Source organism: Oncorhynchus gorbuscha, linkage group LG05, assembly GCF_021184085.1.
Source record: "Oncorhynchus gorbuscha isolate QuinsamMale2020 ecotype Even-year linkage group LG05, OgorEven_v1.0, whole genome shotgun sequence".
NCBI lineage: Eukaryota > Metazoa > Chordata > Actinopteri > Salmoniformes > Salmonidae > Oncorhynchus > Oncorhynchus gorbuscha.
In genome coordinates, this window is record NC_060177.1 from 30,465,451 (window position 1) to 30,491,705 (window position 26,255).

The window sequence follows — 26,255 nt, forward strand, 5'->3', positions numbered from 1 at the left end:
AAAAACAACCTTTTTATTGTTCAAAAGGGGTTGACCATCTCCAGTTGCAGCTACTGTACACAGCTGGCTATTGCTGCCGTGGCCGAATATTTGAAACAGTGTACAAGTAAAACAGTTGACAAACATTTAATTGCCAGCCAGTGCCAACACAGCACCCAATCCCCATTCATCCTTCTACTCTACAAATCATCTAACAGACAGCCAAGTTGCACCAACCTGCGCGTGTTTGGAGTGCCTTGGGACATGCCAGACATGTTTTGGATTCTGCTGAAGAAAAGCAGCGTTTCTCCCGGCCGGCAGTGACTGGCCATGTGTTTAGGGAGCTCTCTCCACTCAGCTGCTCCACGTGTGCTGAGCAACTGGAAAGAGTCGACCAAGCCCCCACCGTCTCCCCTCCCGCAAGGCTTGGCATGGCGCCACAGCGGCATGCAGCTGGCCTCCCTCCACCTGCCAATAAACCGATATATTTAATAAGAATTTTCCATGCACCGTTACAAATGGGAAACATCACGGTTTTATTTAGACTCTTAAAATATCCACCTTCAGCAGCTGCCGTCCAAAATGACATGAATTAGCTGAGGAAAAATGGGGGACTGTGATTTAAATGCTCCCGTCTCAGAGACCCCTGAGAGACCCTGCCTGGGGATAGGGGTGTCACCCACACTATCTGTTTTCTGTTTATCCTAATCGCTTTATTCTCATTTCCTGTGTGCCCATGAGGATATTTACAGTATGCCAGTGATCTCACAATGCCAAGAAATGGTCGAAAGTAGGAACGTGCCGGGTCACTGATAGGAAAGCGCTAGCATTTAGTTCTAATACTCTACTTGTGCACTCTTCAGCAGTCACTCAGTCTTTGTTTTGATTTTTAGAAAAGTGAGTTTCTTCAATATTTCTTCACTTAGACAAGGGCTTGTGCTTTCATCTCAGTGGTTCATGTCTCCCATGATGATGCATGTTTTCATATTTAGGCATATTGTACAAAAGTAGGTATTTATTGTTTTTAAACAAACAAAGTTCATACAAAATTGTATACTCCCGCTATACATTTCCTCAAAAGGCACAGGTAATCATCAATAACACAATCAAAAACTTCAAGGCTTTTAAATTTCAAGTATTTTTTGCAGCATGCGATAACTTTTCTCTTTTTTTTGTCAAACAACTACTTCATATATCAAATATATGACATAAGAACGTCTTTGGACACAGTCCATTGTGCTTATTTCATGAGCTTGAAATGTCAGAGACCAAAAACATACAGTAGTCAGAGCTCCGTGTCACTAATAGCAGTCTTTCTCCAGTGCGTTGTGAGGGCACAGCAGTCTGATGTTAGTAGAACCAGGCGTAGCCTAGGCAAGTAGGCAACAGGTTCAGAGTGGGCAGCACAGGCAGTAAATGGCATCAGGACTGTGGGCAGCAGCCAGACTCTTCATGCTTGGAGAGCAGAGATATCCTGGAGAAGGTTTTGGAGCAGCTCTTGCACTGGTATTTCTTGATGTCAGAGTGTGTCTGCAGGTGTGCTCGGAGGTTGGAGCGGTCAGCAAACGCCCGGCTGCAGTGTGGGCAGGAGAAGGGCTTCTCACCTGAAAAAAGGGAATTGATAAACTCAGAGCCCTAGTGGGTAACTGAATATGGGATAGTGTGAAGTCAAGCACAATTCATGAAACAGGTGAATAAAGGTGAAAAGTGTTGCCGGCTGTACATCACTGTCCGTACCTGTATGTGTGCGAATGTGTCCCTGGAGCAGCCAAGGCCTGGAGAAGGCCTTCCCACAGAGCTTGCAGACGCAGGGCAGTGTGTGTGTTCGGATGTGCATCTTCAGAGCTCCCAGACTCACGTACTCCTTGTCACAGTACTTGCAGCTGAAGTACTTGTGACACTGCCACTCACAGTGCAACTGCCTGTGCTTGGCCAGCCCAGAGAAGGTGAAGTAGGCTTTGTGGCAGTCGAAGCATTCAAAGCGCTCCTGACTAACACTAGAGTGAACAAGGCCCATGAGGGGATTAGGCATGCTGCCCCTCTCCTCCAGGTGTCTGAAGTCCTGTGAGAGCAGGAAGGTCTGGGGTTCCATGGTTCCCAGGGGCTCAAGTCCAGAGTGTGAGTCTCTTAGCAGATTGTTGTGAGACACTGACAGGGGGTAGAGGATTTCCTGTGTTGAGCTATGCAGTGACAAGCTGGTGTCCCTTGAAGGCAGCCTGTCTACCTGTGGAAAGTGCATGGAGGCTGGTGTGGGGATGAGACTTGGCCCTGGCAGCCAACCCTCCAGGGGCTGAGGAGTGCTGGGGATGTAACAGGCTACCTCAGGCTGGACCAGGCTGGTGTAGAGATCTGTAATGACACAAATACCATTTTATGTTAAAACTGTTTTACAAGTACACTCAAATGTTGTAACAATGCTCTATGAGAATAATTAGGTTGAATTCAGTAATAAGTTAAAACATATAGTTAAATATTTGACATTAATTTACAATATTAGGAGCAGTCTCAAAGTAACAGAGGGACTGTATTGTGCATATCGATTTGCATAACAAAAACAAAAACAAAAAATTATCATAATCATAATCTGATTTTAGTCACATATATTTTATTTTCCTCTATAATGGTAATCTTTGACAGTTCAATACGGGAGGGTGAGAGGCTAGCTCGCTTTAAGGGGTGAATTGGAACAAAAACACAGACTTAAGGCACATTTTGGGGTAAAAGGAGCCTCGGAGGGCACCACATTAGCCTCTTGAACGCGTTTAATAGGACCCTTCAGATCCCATGAGGGACTAATAATAAACTCTTCTTTTGTGTGACAGATTTTGCACCTGCTAAACTCCAAAAATGCATTTGTCGTATCCTCTTCCAAGGTATCAGTTAAATCCATCATTATTTACTTTCTTATAACTAACATAATTTTAGACTATGCTCTTATCATATTGTTTGAGTTATAGGCCTACTGTGTTCAATTACCTACGGCAAGAATAAAATGGGCTATGAATGGAATAAAAATAAATACAATTATGTTTGTTATTTTCTGAAATAATGCAAGTTATAGCCAATAGACAAAATAGCAAAGGTATTCACATTGGTATTTTTTTTATAGAACTACTGTAGATGAGAATATACAACACAACGATAGAAACATATAATTGAAGTAGATTAAAAAAATTAACTGTACCGTCTGCTTTTGAATCCAGAATTCCATAGTTTGGCTTCTTATTAGTGAGATGTTTCTTCACCAGAAACGACCTTGGCATCTTTATCATATAGCTCTGAGTTATTGATGAGTCTGCAGCGCCGCAATAATGTAACAAGTGAGTGCTAGTAGGATGACCTGTTGAATAAATAGCTCTTGGAGGCTGTCTTTTGCCTTGCATTCTTCAGTGGAGTGGAGAGTCAGGTGCAGGGGTCGCTAAAAATTTGCATACACACCCTGTCGGACCAATTAGAATGAAAGGACAAGTGCACCGGGGCGGACCTCTGCGTCGATCAGCATACCCCAACAAAACAGGTGCATCGCAAAACACTGTATACAGTATTCTGCAAGCCCGTAGACAGGCGATCTGAATTTGCCCTGCCTGACTGGCTTTATTAGTTGAAAAAAATATCGGCCTACCGGTATTTCATTCTCTATATTTTTCTTTATACTACAGACGTTCGCACTATCACATAGTATAGCAAAACATGCCAAATAAATGTTTTTTTTGTTGGTTGAACTAGCCGTCAAAAACGTTATTCACCTCCATCGTAAAAATGTGCTCAAATTCCAGACCTATGATTAGGCCAACTATAGGTGTTTATTTGAATGAATGAATGCACTTTTGTATCCTATGCTTACTTGTATAGAAAGACAGATTTGAAGTGTTTCGAGAGAGGTTCCTCGTCTATTATTCTCAGTTTCTTTCCATGTCTCATTTGAAAGCTTAGGAAACAAAGCGCATTCCCAGACCTGTCATTTTCCATTCCGTGAAGTGCGTCCTATTGAAGCAGCCGAACTACCGGTCAAGGAGGGGAGGTCATTGGTGTGGAGGACTGAAAGCTTTTTTTTACGATGGTGTGTAACTATTCACTTCCTTGAGCAGTTCATTGTGTAGAAAAACAAATTAAGAATATACTGACCTTAACCACCTACTTCTAAAGTGTAAGACAAAACAAATATTTTTATTTAACATGTTTTTAAAAAAGCGTATGTAAGCAATAATGTGGTATATGGCCAATGGCTAAGGGGTTCTTATGCACAACGAGTGCCTGGATACAGGCCATATACCACAAACGCCCGAGGTGCCTTATTGCTATTATTTTATTTATTTTATTTTTATTTCACCTTTATTTAACCAGGTAGGCAAGTTGAGAACAAGTTCTCATTTACAATTGCGACATGGCCAAGATAAAGCAAAGCAGTTCGACACATACAACAACACATGGAGTAAAACAAACATACAGTCAATAATACAGTAGAAACAAGTCTATATAGATGTGAGCCAATGAGGTGAGATAAGCGTGGTAAAGGCAAAAGAAAAAAGGCCATGGTGGCGAAGTAAATACAATATAGCAAGTAAAACACTGGAATAGTAGATTTGCAGTGGAAGAATGTGCAAAGTAAAAATAAAAATAATGGGGTGCAAAGGAGCAAAATAAATAAATAAATAAAATAAATAAATACAGTAGGGAAAGAGGTAGTTGTTTGGGCTAAATTATAGATGGACTATGTACAGGTGCAGTAATCTGTGAGCTGCTCTGACAGCTGGTGCTTCAAGCTAGTGAGGGAGATAAGTGTTTCCAGTTTCAGAGATTTCTGTAGTTCGTTCCAGCCATTGGCAGCAGAGAACTGGAAGGAGAGGCGGCCAAAGAAAGAATTGGTTTTGGGGGTGACCAGAGAGATAAACCTGCTGGAGCGTGTGCTACAGGTGGGTGATGCTATGGTGACCAGCGAGCTGAGATAAGGGGGGACTTTACATAGCAGCATCTTGTAGATGACCTGGAGCCAGTGGGTTTGGCGACGAGTATGAAGCGAGGGCCAGCCAACGAGAGCGTACAGGTCGCAATGGTGGGTAGTATATGGGGCTTTGGTGACAAAACGGATGGCACTGTGATAGACTGCATCCAATTTGTTGAGTAGGGTATTGGAGGCTATTTTGTAAATGACATCGCCAAAGTCGAGGATTGGTAGGATGGTCAGTTTTACAAGGGTATGTTTGGCAGCATGAGTGAAGGATGCTTTGTTGCGAAATAGGAAGCCAATTCTAGATTTAACTTTGGATTGGAGATGTTTGATGTGGGTCTGGAAGGAGAGTTTACAGTCTAACCAGACACCTAGGTATTTGTAGTTGTCTACGTATTCTAAGTCAGAGCCGTCCAGAGTAGTGATGTTGGACAGGCGGGCAGGTGCAGGCAGCGATCGGTTGAAGAGCATGCATTTAGTTTTACTTGTATTTAAGAGTAATTGGAGGCCACGGAAGGAGAGTTGTATGGCATTGTAGCTTGCCTGGAGGGTTGTTAACACAGTGTCCAAAGAAGGGCCGGAAGTATACAGAATGGTGTCTTCTGCATAGAGGTGGATTAGAGACTCACCAGCAGCAAGAGCAACATCATTGATGCATACAGAAAAGAGAGTCGGTCCAAGAATTGAACCCTGTGGCACCCCCATAGAGACTGCCAGAGGTGCGAACAACTTACCTTCCGATTTGACACACTGAACTCTATCAGAGAAGTAGTTGGTGAACCAGGTGAGGCAATCATTTGAGAAACAAGGCTGTCGAGTCTGCCAATGAGGTGATTGACAGAGTCGAAAGCCTTGGCCAGATCAATGAATATGGCTGCACAATAATGTTTCTTATCGATGGCGGTTAAGATATCGGAGAAGGAGAAATGGGGAAGGCTTGGGCGAGTTTCTGTGGGGGGTGCAGTGCTGTTGACCGGGGTAGGGGTAGCCAGGTGGAAAGCATGGCCAGCCGTAGAAAAATGCTTTTGAAATTCTCAATTATAGTGGATTTATCAGTGGTGACAGTGTTTCCTATCTTCAGTGCAGTGGGCAGCTGGGAGGAGGTGTTCTTATTCTCCATGGACTTTACAGTGTCCCAGAACTTTTTTGAGTTAGTGTTGCAGGAAGCAAATTTTTGCTTGAAAAAGCTAACCTTGGCTTTTCCAACTGCCTGTGTAGATTGGTTTCTAACTTCCCTGAAAAGCTACATATCACAGGGGCTGTTCGATGCTAATGCAGAACGCCATAGGATGTTTTTGTGTTGGTTAAGGGCAGTGGGGAGAACCAAGGGCTATATCTGTTCCTGGTTCTAAATTTCTTGAATGGGGCATGCTTATTTAAGATGGTTCAGAAGGCATTTAAAAAAATAACCAGGCATCCTCTACTGACGGGATGAGATCAATATCCTTCCAGGATACCCCGGCCAGGTCGATTAGAAAGGCTTGCTCGCTGAAGTGTTTGAGGGAGTGTTTGACATTGATGAGTGGAGGTCGTTTGACCGCTGACCCATTACGGATGCAGGCAATGAGGCAGTGATCGCTGAGATCTTGGTTGAAGACAGCAGAGGTGTATTTAGAGGGCAAGTTGGTTAGGATGATATCCATGAGGGTGCCCATGTTTACAGCTTTGGGGAGGTACCTGGTAGGTTAATTGATCATTTGTGTGAGATTGAGGGCATCAAGCTTAGATTGTAGGATGGCCGGGGTGTCAGTTTAGGTCACCTAGCAGCACGAGCTCTGAAGATAGATGGGGGGGGCAATCAGTTCACATATGGTGTCCAGAGCACAGCTGGGGGCAGAGGGTGGTCTACAGCAGGCGGCAACAGTGAGAGACTTGTTTTTAGAGAGGTGGATTTTTAAAAGTAGAAGTTCAAATTGTTTGGGTACAGACCTGGATAGTAGGACAGAACTCTGCAGGCTCTCTTTTCAGTAGATTGCAACACTGCCCCCTTTGGCAGTTCTATCTTGTTTATAAACTGGTTACCAACATAATTAGAGCAGAAAAAATACATATGGTCTTACCTATGGTATAGTCTGATAGACCATGGCTGTCAGCCAATCAGCATTCAGGGCTGGAACCAACCACCCAGTTTCTAATTGAGATTATAGGCTACTTTAGCCACAGATTCTTGTACATGTGATTCTAGACACATTATAAACTGGGTGGTTCAAGCCCTGCTGATTGGCTGATCAAACCAATTTATAAAGCCTATCTTACATCAGCTGATATCGCATAGTGCTGTACAGAAACCCAGCCTAAAACACCAAACAATGCAGGTGTAGAAGCACGGTGTCTAGGAAAAACTCCCTAGAAAGCCCAGAACCTAGGAAGAAACTTAGAGAGGAACCAGGTTGAGGGGTGGCCAGTCCTCTTCTGGCTGTGCCGGGTAGAGATAACAGAATGTGGCCAAGATGCTCAAATGTTCATAGATGTCAAATAATAATCACAGTGGTTGTCGAGGGTGCAACAGGTCAGCACCTCGGCAGTAAATGTCAGTTGGCTTTTCATAGCCAATCATTAAGAGTATCTCTGATAGCCGTAGTATATCAGTCCGTATACCACAGGCATGACAAAATATTTATTTTACTGCTCTAATTACATTGGTAACCAGTTTGTAATAGCAATTAGGCACCTCTGGGGTTTGTGGTATATGGCCAGTATACCATGGTTATGGGCTGTGTCCAGGCACTCCGCGTTGTATTGTGCTCAACAGCCCTTAGCCACAGTATATTATTGCTTAAATATAACTTGTACAATCTGTTCTGTGGAACAAGGCAATGCAATCATTCATTGACCCAGACCAGTTTCATTCAATCATTGCCATCTAGTGCCTCATCTGTGAATTTGAATAATTTAGCTCAAAAAAAACATGTTGTAATTTATTTAATAACACTATTCACATGGCCATCAATGTACCAAAGGGATATCCTTTATAAAAAACAGAATTCACAAGTGTGCTTCTTCAGAAGCAAATACAAAGAAAAAAAAATAAACATTTAATAGGATTAAAATGAAAAGGAATACAAACACCCAAACTTACATGTTTTAAAAAGCGTTTGAGCTTGTAATTCATCTCAGCTAACAAAAAAAAATCCTAAGGCTGATTTGGATTTCAAGTAACTTACATTTCATGCCAAAGTATAGTCTTTATAGAAACTTTATGATACGACACCAACATGGAAGCAAGAACCAGCAAACAATGCATATTAAATTCAAGTACAATCTGGGGTTGTTAAGAGTCCATTAGAAAGCACTGCTGAATTGTGTAAAACCCATGTCAACATCTTGCCAGTGCAGAGCCAAGAGTGAGCCACCCTCCCCATGCTGAAGACGAGCATTGAAGACAATTCTCTAAAATGTTCCCTCGTCTGCACAAATCAAACTGTAAAATGTGCCCGAAACACACAAAAGGGGGAAATAAAGTAAGAAAGTGTCTTCAGCCTACAGACCCAAGTGTGGAGAACCGGACACTCTCCAAGCAAAAAGGTTGAGAGGCTGACTGACTTCTCAATCCTCTCCTCCTCCGTACATGTCAGACAGCTTCTTGAAGCGCGGGCCCCACTGTTGAAGGAGGTCGTAGTCCTGGTCGTCTCCTGAGCTGGAGGAGTTGAGGGAGCTGAGGGAGCCGGCCTCAGAGCCACCTCCTTCATAGTCAAACACCAGGAGGGAGTCGTAGGGAGGAGCAGTGGGGTCGTTGTCAGCTGCCTTCAGGTTCTGGTCAACAGAAAGATTACATTTTACCACCTTGGTGAATATACAGCACAAATTCTAAACAAGCATAAACTGACATTATCCATGTCAAATCCAGTTACTTGAATGACAAATCATCCCCAGAAGACATTGATATGATCTTAACTGTGCATTCCACTCACATTATTAATCAGTTCAAGACTTTACTCACATCATCAATGAAGTTGCCAATGTCGGCTGGGTTGGCGGGTCGTGGGCGATACTCTGGCCGGGCCATGGTTGGAGCGATGTCATTACGGAAAACATCAGGACGGTTATCCAGACCTCTGTGCAGAACACTCAAGTCGAAATCCTGAAGGTGGAAAGGTGTACAGACACGCATTATATTACAAGATTATGCTGTATATAGATTTTCCTACTGTATTATTGATGGTGTGTTTGTTTATTCCATGTGTAACTGTGTTGTATGTCAAACTGCTTTGCTTTATCTTGGCCAAGTCGCAGTTGCAAATGAGAACTCTCAACTAGCCTACCTGGTTAAATCAATCAAAAGACACAGAACCATAAACCTTAGATGTGTTATTGCATATCCCAATAATAAATTGACACTTGGGAGATGGGAGAGCCTAGTGGGCTTGTTCTGAGCTAGGCTGCAGTCCAAACACTTAAGACACACACCCTAACCCCTCAGCTCTCAAAGTGGACACTTCTGATGACATCTGACGAGTGTACACCTGCAGGGCAAGGGTAAAAGGAATGATTTTTTTTTTTAAATGGACCACCCTTGCCGGAAATTCATCACTCGTTCATCCCGCGATGGTGTTTTTAGCCGCCGGTAGTTTTATATGCACTACAGTCAATTATGAGTGCATGTCTACTCATTAAATATATCATTATTAATATACACCTACTGTATGAAAGCTAGCAAATTAATTAGATAACTAACATTAGGCTGCCTAACTGGAACTGGAAAATGTTTTATTTCTACAATTTCCAAAAGATAACCAAACCAAAAAAAAAACATTTACGAGATGTTTTTGAGTCATCGTTTCCATTAGTAGCACAATTCCTAACTTATTTGCATTTGTTTTTACTTACACTTGTAGGTTGACTTCTCCATTGATGTTGTTTAAGTGTTCGCCGACTTTTCTTAGCAGATGTACAATCGTCACAAATTGAATTATGGGGAGTTTCAGGCCCCGGAGAGAACATAATTATACACTCGCAAACGCGACTAAAAACAAGGGCTGAGGGGCTCACATTGCAAACTTCCATTGCTTGGCTAGTCATTTGAACCGCCCTCCAAGACGGCGACAGGGATTACCCCAAGGGCATAAGGCGAAGGTGAGTGGACGAGGGTGTGTTTTAGAAGGCTGAACCGCAGCCCTAGTCTGGTGTGCTCTTCCCTTACCTGGTCATCCTCGCCACCTCCCTCCTCGTCATAGTAGTAGATGTTGTCCCTGACATCGTCCTCCTGTAGCAGAGGCTCCTTCTTCTCACCACCTCTCTTCCTCAGGAACATGAGCAGCAGAAGAGACAACACTGTGGAGCACAACAAACACACAATGAAGTGCAAGTGTGTTATCTACACATGTAGGCTTCAAGGACAGCAATGACCAAACACTTCAGTGCCGGGTTAAACAAATGAACAACTTACATAGGAGTAGTAAAATGGCTCCTAGAATTCCCAGAATGCTAGAGAGGCCGAAGCCTGCCACAGCTTTATCGGTGCACTGGACATCAGCTCCTTTGCAGTCACACACAGAGGCCTGGATGGTGCTCTCCTGGTGCAGGCCCTGGATGTCAGACACTCTCAGGACAACCGTGTAATCGCCACTGTCCAACATAGTCTTCAGTGTCAGGATAATGCCCGTTTCTGAAATGGAAAACGTTAACGTCAAACAATGCAGTTGTTTTAAAGGGGGGGGGGGGGGTAGTACTGTAGTTCTGGGAAAAATCAATGCATACTTGTGTCATTCATTCTGGCAGTCCAGTTCGAAAGGGACGACCCCTGAAGCTGTACGGTGTAAGGAGCAGCGAAGCCCGCTCCGTCTTTATCAGTGACTGACAGCAGCTGTGGGGAGGACTCCTTGTTGCAGACCTTAATCATCCTCTCGTCAATGGTTGGAGGGTTGTCATTCACATCCTCCAGCTCTATGATAAGGGTGCCAGTGCCAGTTGCTGGGATTTCATCTGCAAATCCAAATTAGAGCACTGTCACTCAAAAAGTCAAGTTTAGGTTGTAGTCCTCTTCTACAACTTGAAATATTATTAACATAATATTAGAGAAATGGCTAATTGAAATACCGTTGTCAGTGCCCAGAACAACAACAGAGTATTTGTTGTCTTGGACAAAAGTGGATTCTCTGTCCATGAGGCTCTTGACTTTGATTAGCCCAGTGTCTTTGTTGATACTGAGCCATCCAGCAAGATCATTGCGTATCTTGTATCTGTGTAGTAAATGTACAAAAATGAATATATGCATTGCTTACAACCTGTTGAGTTGTCAAAATTATCCTCCTCAAATCTTACAAAAAATATAATAAATTGTAAGTGAAGTTCTAATCTTACGTGACTTTCTGATTCCTTGCAGTGTCTGGGTCTGTGGCGGTGTACAGAACCAGGTCACTGTCAATAGGGAGGTCCTCAGATTTTTTGATCATCTTCTCCACTGGACTGAAGACTGGAGCTTCATTCACATCCTCCACATTCACTATAACAGTAGCAGTGGAGGTGGGCAGGGGGACGGCAAATGGGACTTCATTCTGCACAGTGACCAGCAGAGTGTACTTGTTGTTCTTCTCAAAGTCAAGCGGCTGTGATGAAAGAACAGAAAAGCCCATCAGAATAGGAATCCTTCAGACATAGAAATCAGGATAATGGTGTTTATATCTACAAGCATACACTCCCCTACATATTTCTTTGGACAGTGTAGCCCAAACTTAATTTGGCTCTATACTCCAGCATTTTAGATCAAATGTTTCATATGAAGCAACGGTACATAACAGGTATTTTCATAAATATCCATTTATAAATAAAAACACTTTATGCATCTAGTCACCCCTATTTGGAGAAATTCAGTGTATTATGCATCTAGTCACCCCTATTTGGAGAAATTCAGTGTATTAAAAGTAGTCAAAAGTTTAGTATTTGGTTTCATATTCCTAGCACGCAATGACTACATCAAGTTTGCGGCTACAAACTTCCTGGACGCATTTTCAATTTGTTTTCAGATTGTTGTGCCCAATAGAAATTAATGGTAAATAAGAATCACTTACTGTAAATAAGAACATGCTTCTGATGCATTTTACATTGATGTGGATGCTACCATGATTATGGATAATCCTGAATGAATCGTGAATAATGAGTAGTGAGAAAGATCATACCCCCAAAACATGCCAACCTCTCACCATTACCAATAAACATTTTTTGGGGGGTATGATACTTATCCCTCGAACTCACTCATCGTGATTCAAGAGTCATTCATGATTATCCATAATAAAATGGTGGCATTCACATGAATGTAGGTGTTTAGAAACATTCTTATTTACAATAAAAGAGACTCGAAAATGACAATACATTATTTACCTACGCATTTTTGTGTTTGCAAACATTGCTGCACGAGAGCGATACGCACAAGTTGGTGATACGCACATGTTGCTTGTAGTGTACATGTAGACCTTAAATCATCCTCTCGTCGATGGTTGGAGGGTTGTGCATTTCACACTACTTGTGTATTATAATTGGATTTTAAGCCTCTCATGAATGTGCTGCTTAATATAATGTTTCTGTCATTAGTGAATTTGTCCAAATACTTAAGACACCTTCAAAATAGGGGGACTAGAAACAAAGTACTTTAATTTCTAAACTGTATAAAAAAAAAAGTTTACAAAAAAAATGTATTTAACTAGGCAAGACAGTTAAGCACAAATTCTTATTTACCATGGCCTACCAAAGGCAAAAAGGCCTCCTGTGGGGGCGATATGTATGAAAATACTCTCAAAAAGTGATATTGTGTACTGTCGCCTCATATGAAACATTGAATCTCAAAAAAAAAAAAAATGTATAGAGCCAAATTAAATTTCAGCTTCACTGTCCAAATAAATTACTTAGGGGGAGTGCAAATTGCTTTCTACAGGATACCATTTTAGAGTAGAAGCTAAAAAGCTAGTGACAGGCTGCTTCTGCTACACCTCCAAAGTAGCAGCTCAAATACATCTAAAGGAGAGGATTTCAACATACCTTTGCTGTCGTGATGATGCCTTCCAGCTTGCTAGGGCCTGTGCTCACATTGAAAAGGCCTTGAGGGTCCCCGTCAACTATCTTGAAGGTGGTGGCCCAGGCAGAGGAGTGAGGATCATCCCCATCAGTCACTGGCATTTTCACCACCAAGGCATCCACTTTATTCTCTGGGACTGACACGGTGTACTGCAAAGGAGAGAAGCATGATTATAAAGCAACAAAGGGCAATTCCATTATGCGTTAACACGGTTAAGGCTTCAATTTGAAATGTTGTCTTCACAAATGTGCTTACCGAAGGAGTCACAAACTGTGGCGCATTGTCATTGCTGTCCGTTACTGTAATGATGGCTTTGCCAAAGCTGGTAAGGCCAGAGCCCTCCAAATCGGCAGCTTGGATTTCCAAAGTATATTTAAGAATATTCTGAAACAAATTAAGTAGTAAACTAAATCACAAACGTAACACATGTAGAATGTACACAATGAATAAATGATCAACAAGACTACAGATTTGAAAAGAGACCAACTTCTCTGTCCAACCCAGCTGCGTTAACCCGAATCATTCCGGTCACAGGGTTGATGACAAACATGTTGGGGCTTGGTAGTGGAGGCTCCTGACTGAGAATGGTGTATCTGACATCAGAATTGGCAGAGCCCTCCTCATCAGCATCAGTGGCCGTTACCTGCATGACCTCGTCGCCTGAACAGAGTGAAAAGAATTGCAGAATCATCCTAGCATTATTTTCCTTAAACATCACATCATTAAGTATTGTAAATACTGAGTGTGTGAACAACATACCTGGTTTTGATGCTTCAGGAACTGTTCCCGTAAATGGATCTTGGGTAAATACAGGTTTGTTGTCATTCATATCGATGACTTTCACAATGATATCCATGGGTTCCTCAGCCGTACCTGCACCCACTGCAACAGCATGGGCTAGGAGCTACAGAGAGGAGTAACAAATAGTTTCAAACTACATATAAAGCAGTTTTCAATTAAGTCAAGGGAAGAAAATTAGGATACACAAAACGCACAACGTATGTGTCTTTTTTCTCCCTGTCCAAAGGCTGGGTCACATAGAGAAACCCCGAGTTTTTGTCCACAGTGAAGAGTCCCACAGGAGGTTGGTCAGCCCCAGGACCAGTGATGCTGTACAGGATCTTCACCTCTTTATCACTGTTGGACCTGATCTGGTTTACAAGGATGATAATGTACACGTCAATTACAAAATGTCCAACACTGATATTGGAGTAATACAAGAACAATCCTTAAACTACAAGACACTTACCTGCACCATATGTTTTGGGAAGGGGCCTCTGCCATTCTCTGGGAAGTTGATGGGAGGAATGACCCAGTCCCTCTTCCTTCTTTTCAGACCTCCTGAAGAATTGGGGAAGTTCAGAACAGGTAGAGACAGACTTGATCCGGGCTGTGGAATTGAAACAAAAACCATGAAATATCAAGTCTATGGTTTGGTTTACAGGCACTAAAATAAAGCAAATATTTTTTTTTTACAAAAACTGCCAGCAAATGTCAATTGACCTGAAAAAATAAAAATAAAATCAGTTTCAATGCCCATCTATCCACTAGAGGACAGCATAGTCAATGTTGATTTGACCAGTCATTTACCTGGGGCTGGGTGGTCATCTCATGGTGATGGTGGTGGCCGTGTCTGGCCTCATGCAGCACTCTGACTGGAACCGTGATCTTCTTGCCCTTGGACTGGGTAGAGACATAGAACTCCTTATGTCCATTATGCAGAGTCACCCCCCTCTTCAGTTTCAGCGTCCCGTCGCCATCTACTTTGAAGCGTGAATCCTCGGAGTGAAAGAGAAAGCTGGTGCGACTGGTGCAGTCATCAAAAACCACTGAAAAGGTGGTCAGAAGATATCATTTTAAAAATATCACAACCATAATTCATATGTGGTTGTGATTCAACAATAGGAGCATATTTAAAGCACTGTTGCTTTAATCTCAAATTCATAACAAAAAGCCCTATTCAATCAGTACTTTCTAGATAAATTTACTGAGCGAGTCTGGTGGCAGTTTATGAATGAATACTGTTCATAGTAATAAAGCAGTAAATGGCCTTCAAAAAAAAAAAGCTAGGCCTAAATCACCTCATGAGCACAATTCTGATCTGCTGCAAAGACATTGTACAAATAATAAGCCCTGCATAATGTAAAAATCTCCAACATGTCTGACTTGCAAAGGAGTAAATTGACCCATATCCTCATGTAACGAACATTACATGTATAACTAGTACTGTGCAACTTAGAACAATATACCAGGTAGAGATGAAGCTGTCATTGTATACAAGTGGTCTACCATAATCATCCTGTGTGGACAGAGAAAGAGCAGAGTTGACAAGCCCTGGGTTAAGACTCAAGGACAGGTGGGCAGCAGCCCCTGGTTTCACATTACTACTTCTAAACATCCGGAGGCATAGACCTAGCTCTACAAAAGAGGTCTGAGTCACTCAGGTGTGAGTGGCTCATTATGCCCCTATTATGTTAACAAAATAGTATTTAAGGACCTACAATTCTGTTTTTCCCCTCACATCTTTCTGTAGTTTTCATTTAGGCCTAGACTGCCCATAAAACATATCCATTTAGAACCCTAATGAACTAGCTAGATGTTATGCCGAAACTCTGTAACTACACAAAAAAAAGGTGGGTTTGAGAAGTAAAACTGAATTGTAGTATGCCACAGTACACACACACTTCTGCTTACCCTATTGATAGTTCGGTACTAGAGAATCAGGTAGGTAGAGGTACAGCAACTACCACTCTTTAGGCCAGAAGGTGGTTGTCAACAGTCTTGAACAAATTAAAGAAAGCTTGTAGGTGGTAAAGATCAAGTGCAGAGCAATAAATAATTAGGCCACCTGTCACAAAAACATTTGTTTTACAACTAGCCGTCTGGTCATTGTTGGTAAATCAGGCCAAACACTGTTGTCGTCTGCAAACTTGATTCTGCTGTTGGAGACGTGTGGCCACATAGTCATGGGTGAACAAGAAGTACAGGAGGGGGCTAAGTGGAGATTATCATGACTCAACGCTCCAGTCGCATTTCTAGTGCATACGGATGACATGTCTTTTCCCCCCTGTCAATTTGACAAACCATTCTAAATTAAAACTAATTATACATATTAGTAAAGACAATATTAAATTGAGAATAATCTGATGGGTGAAAATATGATCACTTCAGAGAACATGTGCAGCTTGAGAAGCTATTTTGTGCAACCTTTTCAAATAATGAATAGCCTTTAGTCGCATCAGGGGTCACTTTAGATTTCAGAAACTTGCATTTTCAAAACTCAGACCATCAAAACAAAACCTTTTTTTTGATCCAATAGACTGAGCATGGGGCGTGCAACTATAGTTTTCCTTCACACAAAAGTGTCACGAGACAGAAAATTGCTTAATTTTGAACAGATGACAGAAGTGCAACACTATTTGGCTAGCAGCCATATAAGTAAATGAGCTTACAATGAAAAAGCAAGGACTTTTGGGCAAAAGCGATGCACTGCCATCATATATTTCAAATGCATCACAGAAAGAATGCAGCCAGCAACATTTCTTAATGTTTTGCTTGAAATTAAGCTTGCATTTTACCAGAGAAAATTAGGTTTCACTGAGAAAAGTAGCTACACAGGTGGACCCCATTTTCCTCCAGAACAGCCTGAATTGTTTGGGGCATTCTACAAGGTGTCTGAAACATTCCACAGGGATATTGGTCCATACTGACGCAATGGCATCACACATGTGCTGCAGATTGGACGGCAGTATATTCATGCTGCCAACAGCCCGTTCCATCTCATCCAAAAGATGTTCTATTGGGTTGAGGTCTGGGGACTGTGCAGGCCACGCAAGTAAACGGAACTCTGTCATGTTCCATGGTTGTGGCCCGCCTGTTTGTCAAGAACGGTGCAAACTCTCTCTTTCGACCCCTCTCATCAACAAACTGTTTGACCCACAGGACTGCAGCTGACTGATGTTTTTTTGTTTTTGTTTGTGTGTGAAAAGCCCAGGAGGGCGGCCGCTTCTGAGATACAGCGTACCTGACAGCGTACCTGACACCGACAATCCTACCATGCTCAGTCGCTTAGGTTACTAGTTTTGCCCTTTCTAACGTCCAATCGAACAGTAACTGAATGCTTCAATGCCCGTATGCCTGCTTTATATAGCAAGCCACAGCCCCATGACTGTCTGTAACAGGTGAGTGTATTCGGGACATGAGACTTAAGCATATCTTCTCCGCTAAATTAACTAGCCTACAGCCTATAATGGCATGGCGCATAGTCAGATAACATTACCGTAGGCTGACTTATTCTGTAATACATTTTCTTCATATCATATTGCCCAAAATAAAATCATGGATTTACTGTGGTGTGTATTAAATAGATTTATTACACTTTAAAAATGTATATGTTCCAAAGGCGCTAGGGATGTTAACGGCTACTGTTATTGTTAGCCACTTGAAATACATTTGACTGGTCATGCTTAATTTGTATAATTTAGAGGAATTATACTGAACAAAAATATTAAGAGCAACGGCTAAAGTATTGGTTTCATGAGCTGAAATAAGAGTCCAGAAATTTTACATAGACAAAAAGCTTAATTTCCTTCAAAATTCCACACAAATTTGTTTACATCCCTGTTAGTGAGGAATTCCCCTTTGCCAAGATAATCCATCCACCTGACAGGTGTGGCATATCAAGAAGTGGATTAATCAGCATGATCATTACACAAGTGCACCTTGTGCTGGGGACAATAGAAGTCCACTAAAATGTGACGTTGTGTAACAACCGAATGCCACAGATGTCTCAAGTTAAGATTGTGCAATTGGCATGCTGACTGGAGGAATGACCACCATAGCTGTTGGCAGTGAAATGAACGTTAATTTCTCATCCATAAGCCGCCTCCAATATAATTTTAGACAATTTGGCAGTACGTCTAACTTGCTTCACAACCGCAGACCACGTGTAACCATGCCAGCCCATGACCGCCACATCCGGCTTCTTCATCTGCGGGATCGTCTTGAGACCAGCCGCCAGGATAGTTGATGAAACTGCAGGTTTACACAACTGAAGAATTTCTGCACAAATTGTCAGAAACCATCTCAGAAAAGCGAATCTATCCTTAAAAGTAGCACAGTGGTCTAAGGCACTGTGTAGTAGTTGCTAGCTATGCCACTAGAGATCCTGGTTCGAGTCCAGGCTCTGTTGCAGCCGGCCACAACCGGGAGACCCATGGGGCAGCACACAATCGGCCCAGCGTCGCCTGGGTTAGGGGAGGGTTTGGCCGGCAGAGATGTCCTTGTTCAATCGCGCACTAGTGACTACTGGGGCGGGCAGGGCACAGTGCACGCCGACACGGTCGCCAGGTGTACGGTGTTTCCGCCGACACATTGTTGCGGCTGGTTTCCGGGTTAAGTGGGCAATGTGTCAAGAAGCAGCCTGGCTTGGTTGGGTTGTGTTTCGGAGGACGCACAGCTCTAGACCGTCACCTCTCCCCAATCCGTATGGGAATTGCAGCAATGAGACAAGACTAACTACCAATTGGATACCATGAAATTGGGGGGAAAGTTGTAAAACAATGGTTTTAAAGTACACATTTTTGGGGGGTAATTATTTAAAGTAAAAAATATTTAAAATTCAAAAAGAGAAGCGCATCTGTGTGCTCATGGCCCTCACTGGGGTCTTGAACTGACTGCAGTTCGCATTGTAACCGACTTCAGTGGGCAAATGCTCACCTTCGATGGCCACTGTCATGCTGGAAAAGTGTTCTCTTCACGGATTAATCCCGGTTTCAACTGTACCGGACAGATGGCAGGCCGTGTGTATGGCATCATGTGGACGAGCAGTTCAGTTCAACATTGTAAACAGAGTGCCCCATGGTGGCGGTGGGGTTATGTATGGGCAGGCATAAGCTACAGACAACAAACAATTGCATTTTATCGATGGAAATTTAAAAGGCACAGAGGTACTGTGACAAGATCCTGAAGCCCCTAGTAGTGTCATTCATCTGCCACCATCACCTCATGTTTCAGCATGATAACGCACAACCCCATGTCCCAAGGATCTGTACACAATTCCTGAATGCTGAAAATGTCCCAGTTCTTCGATGGCCAACATGTCACCCATTGAACATGTATGGGATGCTCTGGGTCGAGGTGTACGACAGCTTGTTCAAGTTCCGGCCAATATCACACAGCCATTGAAGAAGAGTGGGACAATGTTCCAAAGGCCACAATCAACAGCCTGATCATCTCTATGTGAAGGAGATGTCACGCGCTGCATGACACAAATGGTGGTCACACTAGATACTGACTTGTTTTCTGATCCACGCCCCTACCTTCTTAGGTATCTGTGACCAGATGCATATATGAGATCCATAGATTAGGGACTATTTATATTTATTTAACTAGGAGAGTCAGTTAAAAACAAATTCTTATTTACAACGAAGGCCTACCATGGGCCAAACCCTAATCCGGACGATTCTGGGTCAATTGTGCGCTTCCCAATGGGACTCCCGGTTGTGATACAGCCTGGAATCGAACCAGGGTCTATAGTGACTCCTCTAGCACTGAGTTGCAGTGCCTTAAACCACTGTGCCACTCGGGAGACCCTAATGAATGTATTTAGACAGATTTCCTAATATGAACTGTAAAATCTTTAATTGTTTACATGTTGCATTTCTATTCTGTTCAGTGTAAATTGTTGCTGATGTTTTTAATTCATTAGTCATCATGCATTGTATTTATTACACATGCACAGCATAGAGCCTAGTTTGAGAGGAAATATCATCTGTCAGACAGCAATACAGCTGGATGCTGCTAGTCACTGCGCAACAATTATAAATGCAATTGTGTGATAAAAAACATGTTTTTGGTGGCCACGATTAATAAGAGGATCCCAGCTTTCTATTGCCTTTGCAGCCGAGTGTATAGAAAAGGTAGGCAGGCTATCACATGTCTCAACCACTTTGCAATATGAGCTGGAGGCTGTAGGCCTATGAATTTTAATACTGATGTTTGAAACCCGAACATCTTACTCCATATTATGGGGCATGTCTTACCTTGCTTCAAAGCAGCCTCACCAAAATTCCACCTTATAAACATGTAGGCAATTATTTTATATAGACTTCCTCATATGCCATTGAAACCAGCATTTCTCTCCTGTTTTATTGGTTTTCATAAACTGTTTTTCATTGTCGAGAAGCCAAAAGGCACAATCTTAATTATATTAGTGAACCCATCCTAGTTGTTGCATCTTTAGATTCCCACTTTATGTTTAGAGATGATCATCTCAGTCCCATATGGAACCACACTGTTCAGAACTAAGTTAAGAACCGCACTTAGTTGCATGAAAATATCCACCTGACAATTTCATGATCCCCACAGGCCTAGCTATACCCGCATAATATTGCCCAACAATAGCAAGACACTGACGTCAATCTTATGGGTTAGGAGTGAAACTAGAATGGATTCCTGACCTTGCCACAACATGTAGATGAAAGTACCAAACTTTCTGTATCATAAGAGACAAGTGTAGATTATACTGAGAGTCTGTAGACGTCTTCCCGTAACATATCCCAAAGGGAGGAGGAATAGTTGTAAAGCAATGACTAAGACTACCTCCTTATTACTGTAATATTGGGTACTAATCATGGAACATGATCATGGGAAATAGGTTGCTACACAAAGGGATTTCTAATTTCCTATTGATACTACAAATGAATAACGCATATGCTGTCAGTTGACGTGAATGACAATCAATGTCAGAAGTCATTCAGAGGAATCTAGGCCAGCCTAATAGTTGTTCCAGGAAGTCTAACCAGTTTTACTCTACTGATCAGATATTGTGCCTACACGCCCAGTTATGCTACATCTCTGGTAGTTTCTCATTAATTAGTTCACCCTGTCTAGTCAACCGTTTTACAAAGACAAAAACAGCCTTCAATTAGGTCATAACTTGATGAAAACATAATTAAAAGCCATAATGCAAATCTAGCCTACTAAATTGGTCACACAATTGTGACACGTTGCGTTCTTAGCAAAGCAAAGGTGTGAAAAATCCCTCCATTAGTCCCAATGCTAGACTGACAACACACCACAATGTTATCGTAAACAAACTAACAAAACAGGGGAAGGTCAGTGCCATGCCATATTTGCAAAGTAATGGTTTGTCTGTACAATGTAGAACGGTGGCAGTTTGATTAGGAATCAGGGGAGACCAACCCAAATCTTGAAACACAAAATACTTCCAATTGAACAATGGATAAACATTTATCAATGTGTACTGAAATATTCAAAGCAGAAACTAAAATGTAATCTGAAGTGATGACACCAATTAAAAAAAAATGGTTGGCTTTATGCAGCATTCAAAACTGCGACTCGGGAAAAAATACCGGTCAAATCATGACGCCATTGATCTTCAGGTCTGAGCTCTTGAAAGAGACCCGAGTTGGAATTCTTTGTTGGATGACAGTTCAAAATGTTTCTTTCAGTCGGAGATCATTTTTTCCCCGATTTTCCCAGTTGTTTTGAACGCGGCGTTATACATGTTTTGTTCAGTCATATGCTAAGAGCGTTTAAGCTACCATTAAGTTAGTTCTTACCTTTTCCTAGTCTCCGGCCACTTTGTAAGTGATTTCTTTCAACTTTGAAAATGTACATTTCTGAATTGAAACCCGGCAGACATTTTGACTCCGACGACCCTGGATTGAAAGCCTTACAAAAAGGAAAAAGCAAATAACTTCAGTTTTATTATTTATAAATCAACTACAAGGTCATGAAATCAATATTCACCAGATTACATTAGAAATGCTATTATACTATCATAATTACCACTCATTACTATTGTTGTTGACCTTCTACAAATATCACAGCACCCTACTGCGAAATGTGGAACAAGTATAAATAAATAAAAGCTAAGAATAATGCAAAACAAATATCCGGGTGCGTTAACCTGGTAACGTTAATTAAATAATCGACCAACGCTGGCTAAAACAAATATACCCAACAAATCATGAAAAATGAATCAGTTAAATAAGACCAGTAACGTTAGGCTGAATCAGTATCTGTAAGTTAGTGTTACCAGGTAAATGGCGTAGCCTACATTGAATGTTACTTTCAGAGTAGACACAAAAAAATCTTACCTGGAGAAACAATGTTAATACCCCCAACTCCACGAACCAAAAGGCCCCCATTTGTTTTGAATTATTTCAGAATAGTCGTTCCACCAACAGTAAAAAGTAATCAGTTTACGCGTAGATGGGGAAATGTCTCTCTTGTTCAAATGTGTGCCTTCTCGATTGTCGGTTAAATTGGAGGAATGAGTTTCAGCAGGTAGTTTCTGGTGAGTGCCGTGTGCAGGCAGGTGACCTCGCCCATACGCTCGCTCCAAGTATGGTCATGGAGGAGAACGGCTCCTTATACCCGCACCTATGAAACACAGGTAAATTGTCATAATCCAGAAACCCAGAGCAGGGTCCTATGTGCCAAATTATTTCACAATAATTTGAGAATTCCGATCGAGAGGAGAAGCACTGATGAGGAAGAGTGGGTTCAGGATCAAACACGGATGTCAGTCATTCCATTTCATGATCAAAATAGTTTCAAACCAAACACAGTCAGCAAGAGTTGTCTATATTTGTCAAAAGCTATAATTTGTCAAAATAAACTTTACATTTTAACAAATGACTGATAAATACATTTATATTAATCATGGTAAAAAAAAACATATACCATTACTCTATTTAGCCTAGTCGAAATAAATGCTGTAGATATTCTTCACCATGTTTCCTCAGATTGTAGTAAAGGCTGTGTGTCAATGTGAGAGACGCTGTGCTATCCTACCACTACCACTTCTCTCAAAGGAAACATTAATTTAGCTAGTTTGACCACAGACTGCATGATCCCAAAGCCTGTCCAGTTGGGGAACGAGACACTTTATTAAAAACAACCCAATTTCATAAAACCATTATAGTACTTAAATACTATTTATGTTGAGCTCACTTTTAATCCTCAACGCTCATACTGCTGTAGTTTACATGGCTGCCCTACACAACTGAGCTAAACATAATCACAATGAGTAGCCTAAACATCTCCAGTCAGCATAACATATCAGTACAAAAATGATGTATTGTAGATGGGCTTTACTCCGCTACCTGAGGTTTTCTGTGGACCTGATTGGCTACAAATACAGGAAAAATTGCAGCAGGAACTCCTCTTTATAACATCTCCATTATCCTCACCCTAGACATGGTGGCAGATCAACATTACAGACCCTTCTTGCTTTGGATTCCCAGCAGCCTTGTGAAGCAATGGTTGAATGACATGAGTTGACTCATATGTCTATGGTGTCACCTTGTAGAACTAAATACGTCCTATAGACCTAGCCTTTGGTAGTAAGTACTATATAATAGCAATTAAATGATTCAGATATGGAGAGACTGGTCTGTTGGAGAAAATAAAAGTGCTTGAGGGTTCCAAAGGGAAGGGAAACTATGACATATTTCTTTATCCATTCAGTCAGTGACCTTACGAGTACAGATAATATTGTGGATCATGAGTTTCAAATGTAATCAGTTTGTGACCCACATCCAAACATCACTTCCTTCACTTTTATGGCTTCTACTCATGATTCACAATATTGGTATACATTGCAAGCTAGCATTATCATAAGCTCCAAATTGGTTTTAGCTGTCCCTCCCCTGTTTATCCATGATTGCCAATTTCATAAGTATAGGCACAACACTACTGACTGCAATCGAACTGATGCTGTTTTCAATGGCGCCGAAAGTTCAAATATCAAAGCCAAACTGGATGTTAACGCTCCTGACTAGTCTTCACTAAAACAACAACACTGTAAGTGAATTTCCATTTTATTCTCAATAAATGTTGAGTGATATCACAAAGAGTCAAACTACGAATGTATGAGGCCGTTAAAAACGATGTATTTGGACATGAGAGCATGTTTTTCAAACGAGCTAACGTTAGCTAGCCACGATCTTTTGCATGCCATCCGGTGAGTTGGTAATGTGCGCGGCATAATGTTGCTAAATAGCCTACAGAAAGCTGCAATCCAACAAGTTGGTTGAGTGAATTGACGCTTCCATTACATTACGACAACTGTTTTGAAAAGGTCAGAAGCATGCTGTAGTTGAGCTACTAGCTCGCTAACCTGTGGACCTGGCCCATTTGCCATGGGGCAACTAACGTTAACTCGCTAACTACTAGCATTTACCCTGTAAAAAGTTACAAGTCAAGTCTGACAACAATGGATAATGTGGAAAAGATTGTTTTGGTTTTAAATTCACTTACCACTTGCTTACCACGTGCTCTACTATTCTTGTTCTTATTAACTATTATATTAGCTATAATTCCTGAATAGATAACTGCAAAGCATGACAGTAACGTTAGCAGCATAATTTAGATTGGCGTGTGCGAATGTGATCAATTCGCGCTCTATATTAGAGCGCTTCAGATGATTAGTTACTGTATTTTTACATCTAATTATCTATTTACCCCATGTTGTTTTTTGTCTGTTTCTATTTCCGCCATGTTTTGTAAGTCTCACTGACTAGACCTCTGTATGTCCCATAATTCAATTGACAAGTAATGCATTGCTTTATACTTGCTTTATAAGTAATATTGAGCAGTTTGTGATGTTTCGGAATAGGAAATTATCCTCACACAAAGTGGTGTTAAAAGAGGAAATGACACCATATGAAATATAATCCAGTTGTCTCCACTCAAACCATTTGACAGTTATCAGAACTTCTATTTAGAAATCATCTGATGCTCACAGCTCCACAGTCACTTGACATGAAAGTAGGAAATGGTGAGAAGCAATTTTATGATCTTATCTTCTCTCTTCCAGTTCCCTTCTTTGTGTTGTATAGATCCACTGAATAAACAGCAGCTGGTATTGTATGATAAGTCAAATCGTGTCTGTGTTTTGTAAGTATGAACAGTCAATCAGAAATGACATGGTATGTAGTCCATATCTAACAGCTGACTTAATCACATGCCTCACTTTATGACCCAGCAGATAGATACTGTGGCATATTGTTTGATGGAATATATTTTTAGGCTTTTACATCCCATTTCTGACTCGGAACATCACAAATCATTTTAACTTCTTGCTCATAATGAATACATTAACTCACTACAGTGTAATTTGCTACTGCAGTCCTAGATAGACGTATCATACACTTTTTATCCATTGTGTGAGACGTCCTTGTAAATGTTACCATGTTTTCGCCTCCACTGAAGGACAGTATTTACTTCAGTTTTCCTTATCTATGCTGGAATGTATAACAGATTCTCCAGAACTACACTCCCTAGCTGGACTTGACTTTGTGCTAATTAGGAGGAAGACTCCCAACTCTTTAGTCCAAGAGGAAAGGAGGCAACGGGAATCTTGTTAATCATTATTTGGTTGTGTGCCTATCTGTGCTTGTATATTAACCCCAAAGGACAAACACTCCAGTGAGTGTGGTAAAGTAAACTGTGCTATAACACGTGACTGTGAGGATGCTCTAGGAGAGAGTTCCCAGACGCAGTACTGCATGTGTGTCAGTGAATGCTCATTATATCATCATCACCAGTACATTGGACTTTAATGTTCCTCTTAATTGGATTGGCCATCCATTTTGAATGCAAAATTGGAGCTCAGTTCACAGATTCCCTTCAGATGGTCTCACAGGAGTGAAAGTGTAGACTATATTTTAACGAGATAATACTTTTTATGTATTAGTTTTGCATTTAGACTGCCATCCCGTTACACAGTCTGACATTCAGGATCTCATTGGTTTATTTTACTCTGTATGGCTGGGAGACTGACTGTGCCCTGACTTGTTAATGTGGTCATATTGTTAACAGGAAATCTCTGGGGAATTCTATCCTGATAGAGACATTGCCTAATGGTTAAAGAAGTACTGAAGCAAAAGTCACATAGTAACTTTGTTTAAAATCCTTGGGAGTATAAAATCATGAATGACAATTGTAAGAAGCTTGAATTATTCGTTTAAAAAAGTTTACTGTTTCAGGTTTTCCATAAGAACGTTGTCTCCCTTATTCTACATATGAGTTTAAAGAATCAAAGATTATAATTTTGAAGGAATGGAACAGGGTTTTTCCGCAGATGTGCAATGGTTTCAACAAGTCTAGCTGATTTCTCATGAAGGGTTCTGTCAAGGCTGGTTGGTTATAGGGGCAGTCTGTCATTTATTTACCAATGTGTAAAGAATGTAAATGGTTTCGATCTTACTGTCCCTATTGAAATGATAGAGGCTGAAACCTACACAAAACGTTCAGGAAATCATTTTTAAAGCATTGTAATTAGCA

The 26,255-nt window shown here is 41.4% G+C and overlaps 2 protein-coding genes across 2 annotated transcripts; both read right to left on the reverse strand.

Annotated features, from left to right (window-relative positions):
- Positions 1–32: 32 nt before the first annotated feature.
- snai3 (snail family zinc finger 3) lies at positions 33–3,308 on the reverse strand. Its single transcript, XM_046349589.1, has 3 exons — positions 3,164–3,308; positions 1,717–2,328; positions 33–1,583 (listed from the first exon to the last, which is right to left on the reverse strand). Exons 1-3 carry the CDS (start codon positions 3,249–3,251, stop codon positions 1,402–1,404), a joined length of 882 nt encoding a protein of 293 aa, XP_046205545.1. The 5' UTR covers positions 3,252–3,308; the 3' UTR covers positions 33–1,401.
- A 4,526-nt stretch (positions 3,309–7,834) lies between these two features.
- Positions 7,835–22,301, reverse strand: LOC124035818 (B-cadherin-like). Its single transcript, XM_046349587.1, has 16 exons — positions 22,061–22,301; positions 21,521–21,632; positions 14,526–14,764; positions 14,185–14,325; positions 13,931–14,086; positions 13,695–13,839; positions 13,423–13,595; positions 13,191–13,319; positions 12,899–13,084; positions 11,228–11,472; positions 10,964–11,106; positions 10,625–10,849; positions 10,314–10,532; positions 10,068–10,198; positions 8,868–9,008; positions 7,835–8,680 (listed from the first exon to the last, which is right to left on the reverse strand). The coding sequence occupies exons 1-16, from the start codon at positions 22,109–22,111 to the stop codon at positions 8,474–8,476; spliced, it is 2,643 nt and encodes an 880-aa protein (XP_046205543.1). The 5' UTR covers positions 22,112–22,301; the 3' UTR covers positions 7,835–8,473.
- Between the last annotated feature and the right edge of the window lie 3,954 nt (positions 22,302–26,255).

What these genes read in the sequence shown, in the direction of transcription:
- snai3 (XM_046349589.1), bottom strand. Translation starts at nt 3,251, where the DNA reads ATGATAAAGATGCCAAGGTCGTTTCTGGTGAAGAAACATCTCACTAAT. An exon ending in TCTGGATTCAAAAGCAGACG is followed by an intron (nt 2,329 to 3,163) that starts GTACAGTTAATT and finishes GTGTCATTACAG; the next exon opens with ATCTCTACACCAGCCTGGTC. An exon ending in ACACATTCGCACACATACAG is followed by an intron (nt 1,584 to 1,716) that starts GTACGGACAGTG and finishes CCCTTTTTTCAG; the next exon opens with GTGAGAAGCCCTTCTCCTGC.
- LOC124035818 (XM_046349587.1), bottom strand. Translation starts at nt 22,111, where the DNA reads ATGGGGGCCTTTTGGTTCGTGGAGTTGGGGGTATTAACATTGTTTCTC. An exon ending in TATTAACATTGTTTCTCCAG is followed by an intron (nt 21,633 to 22,060) that starts GTAAGATTTTTT and finishes CCTTTTTGTAAG; the next exon opens with GCTTTCAATCCAGGGTCGTC. An exon ending in TGGCCGGAGACTAGGAAAAG is followed by an intron (nt 14,765 to 21,520) that starts GTAAGAACTAAC and finishes CCACCTTTTCAG; the next exon opens with TGGTTTTTGATGACTGCACC.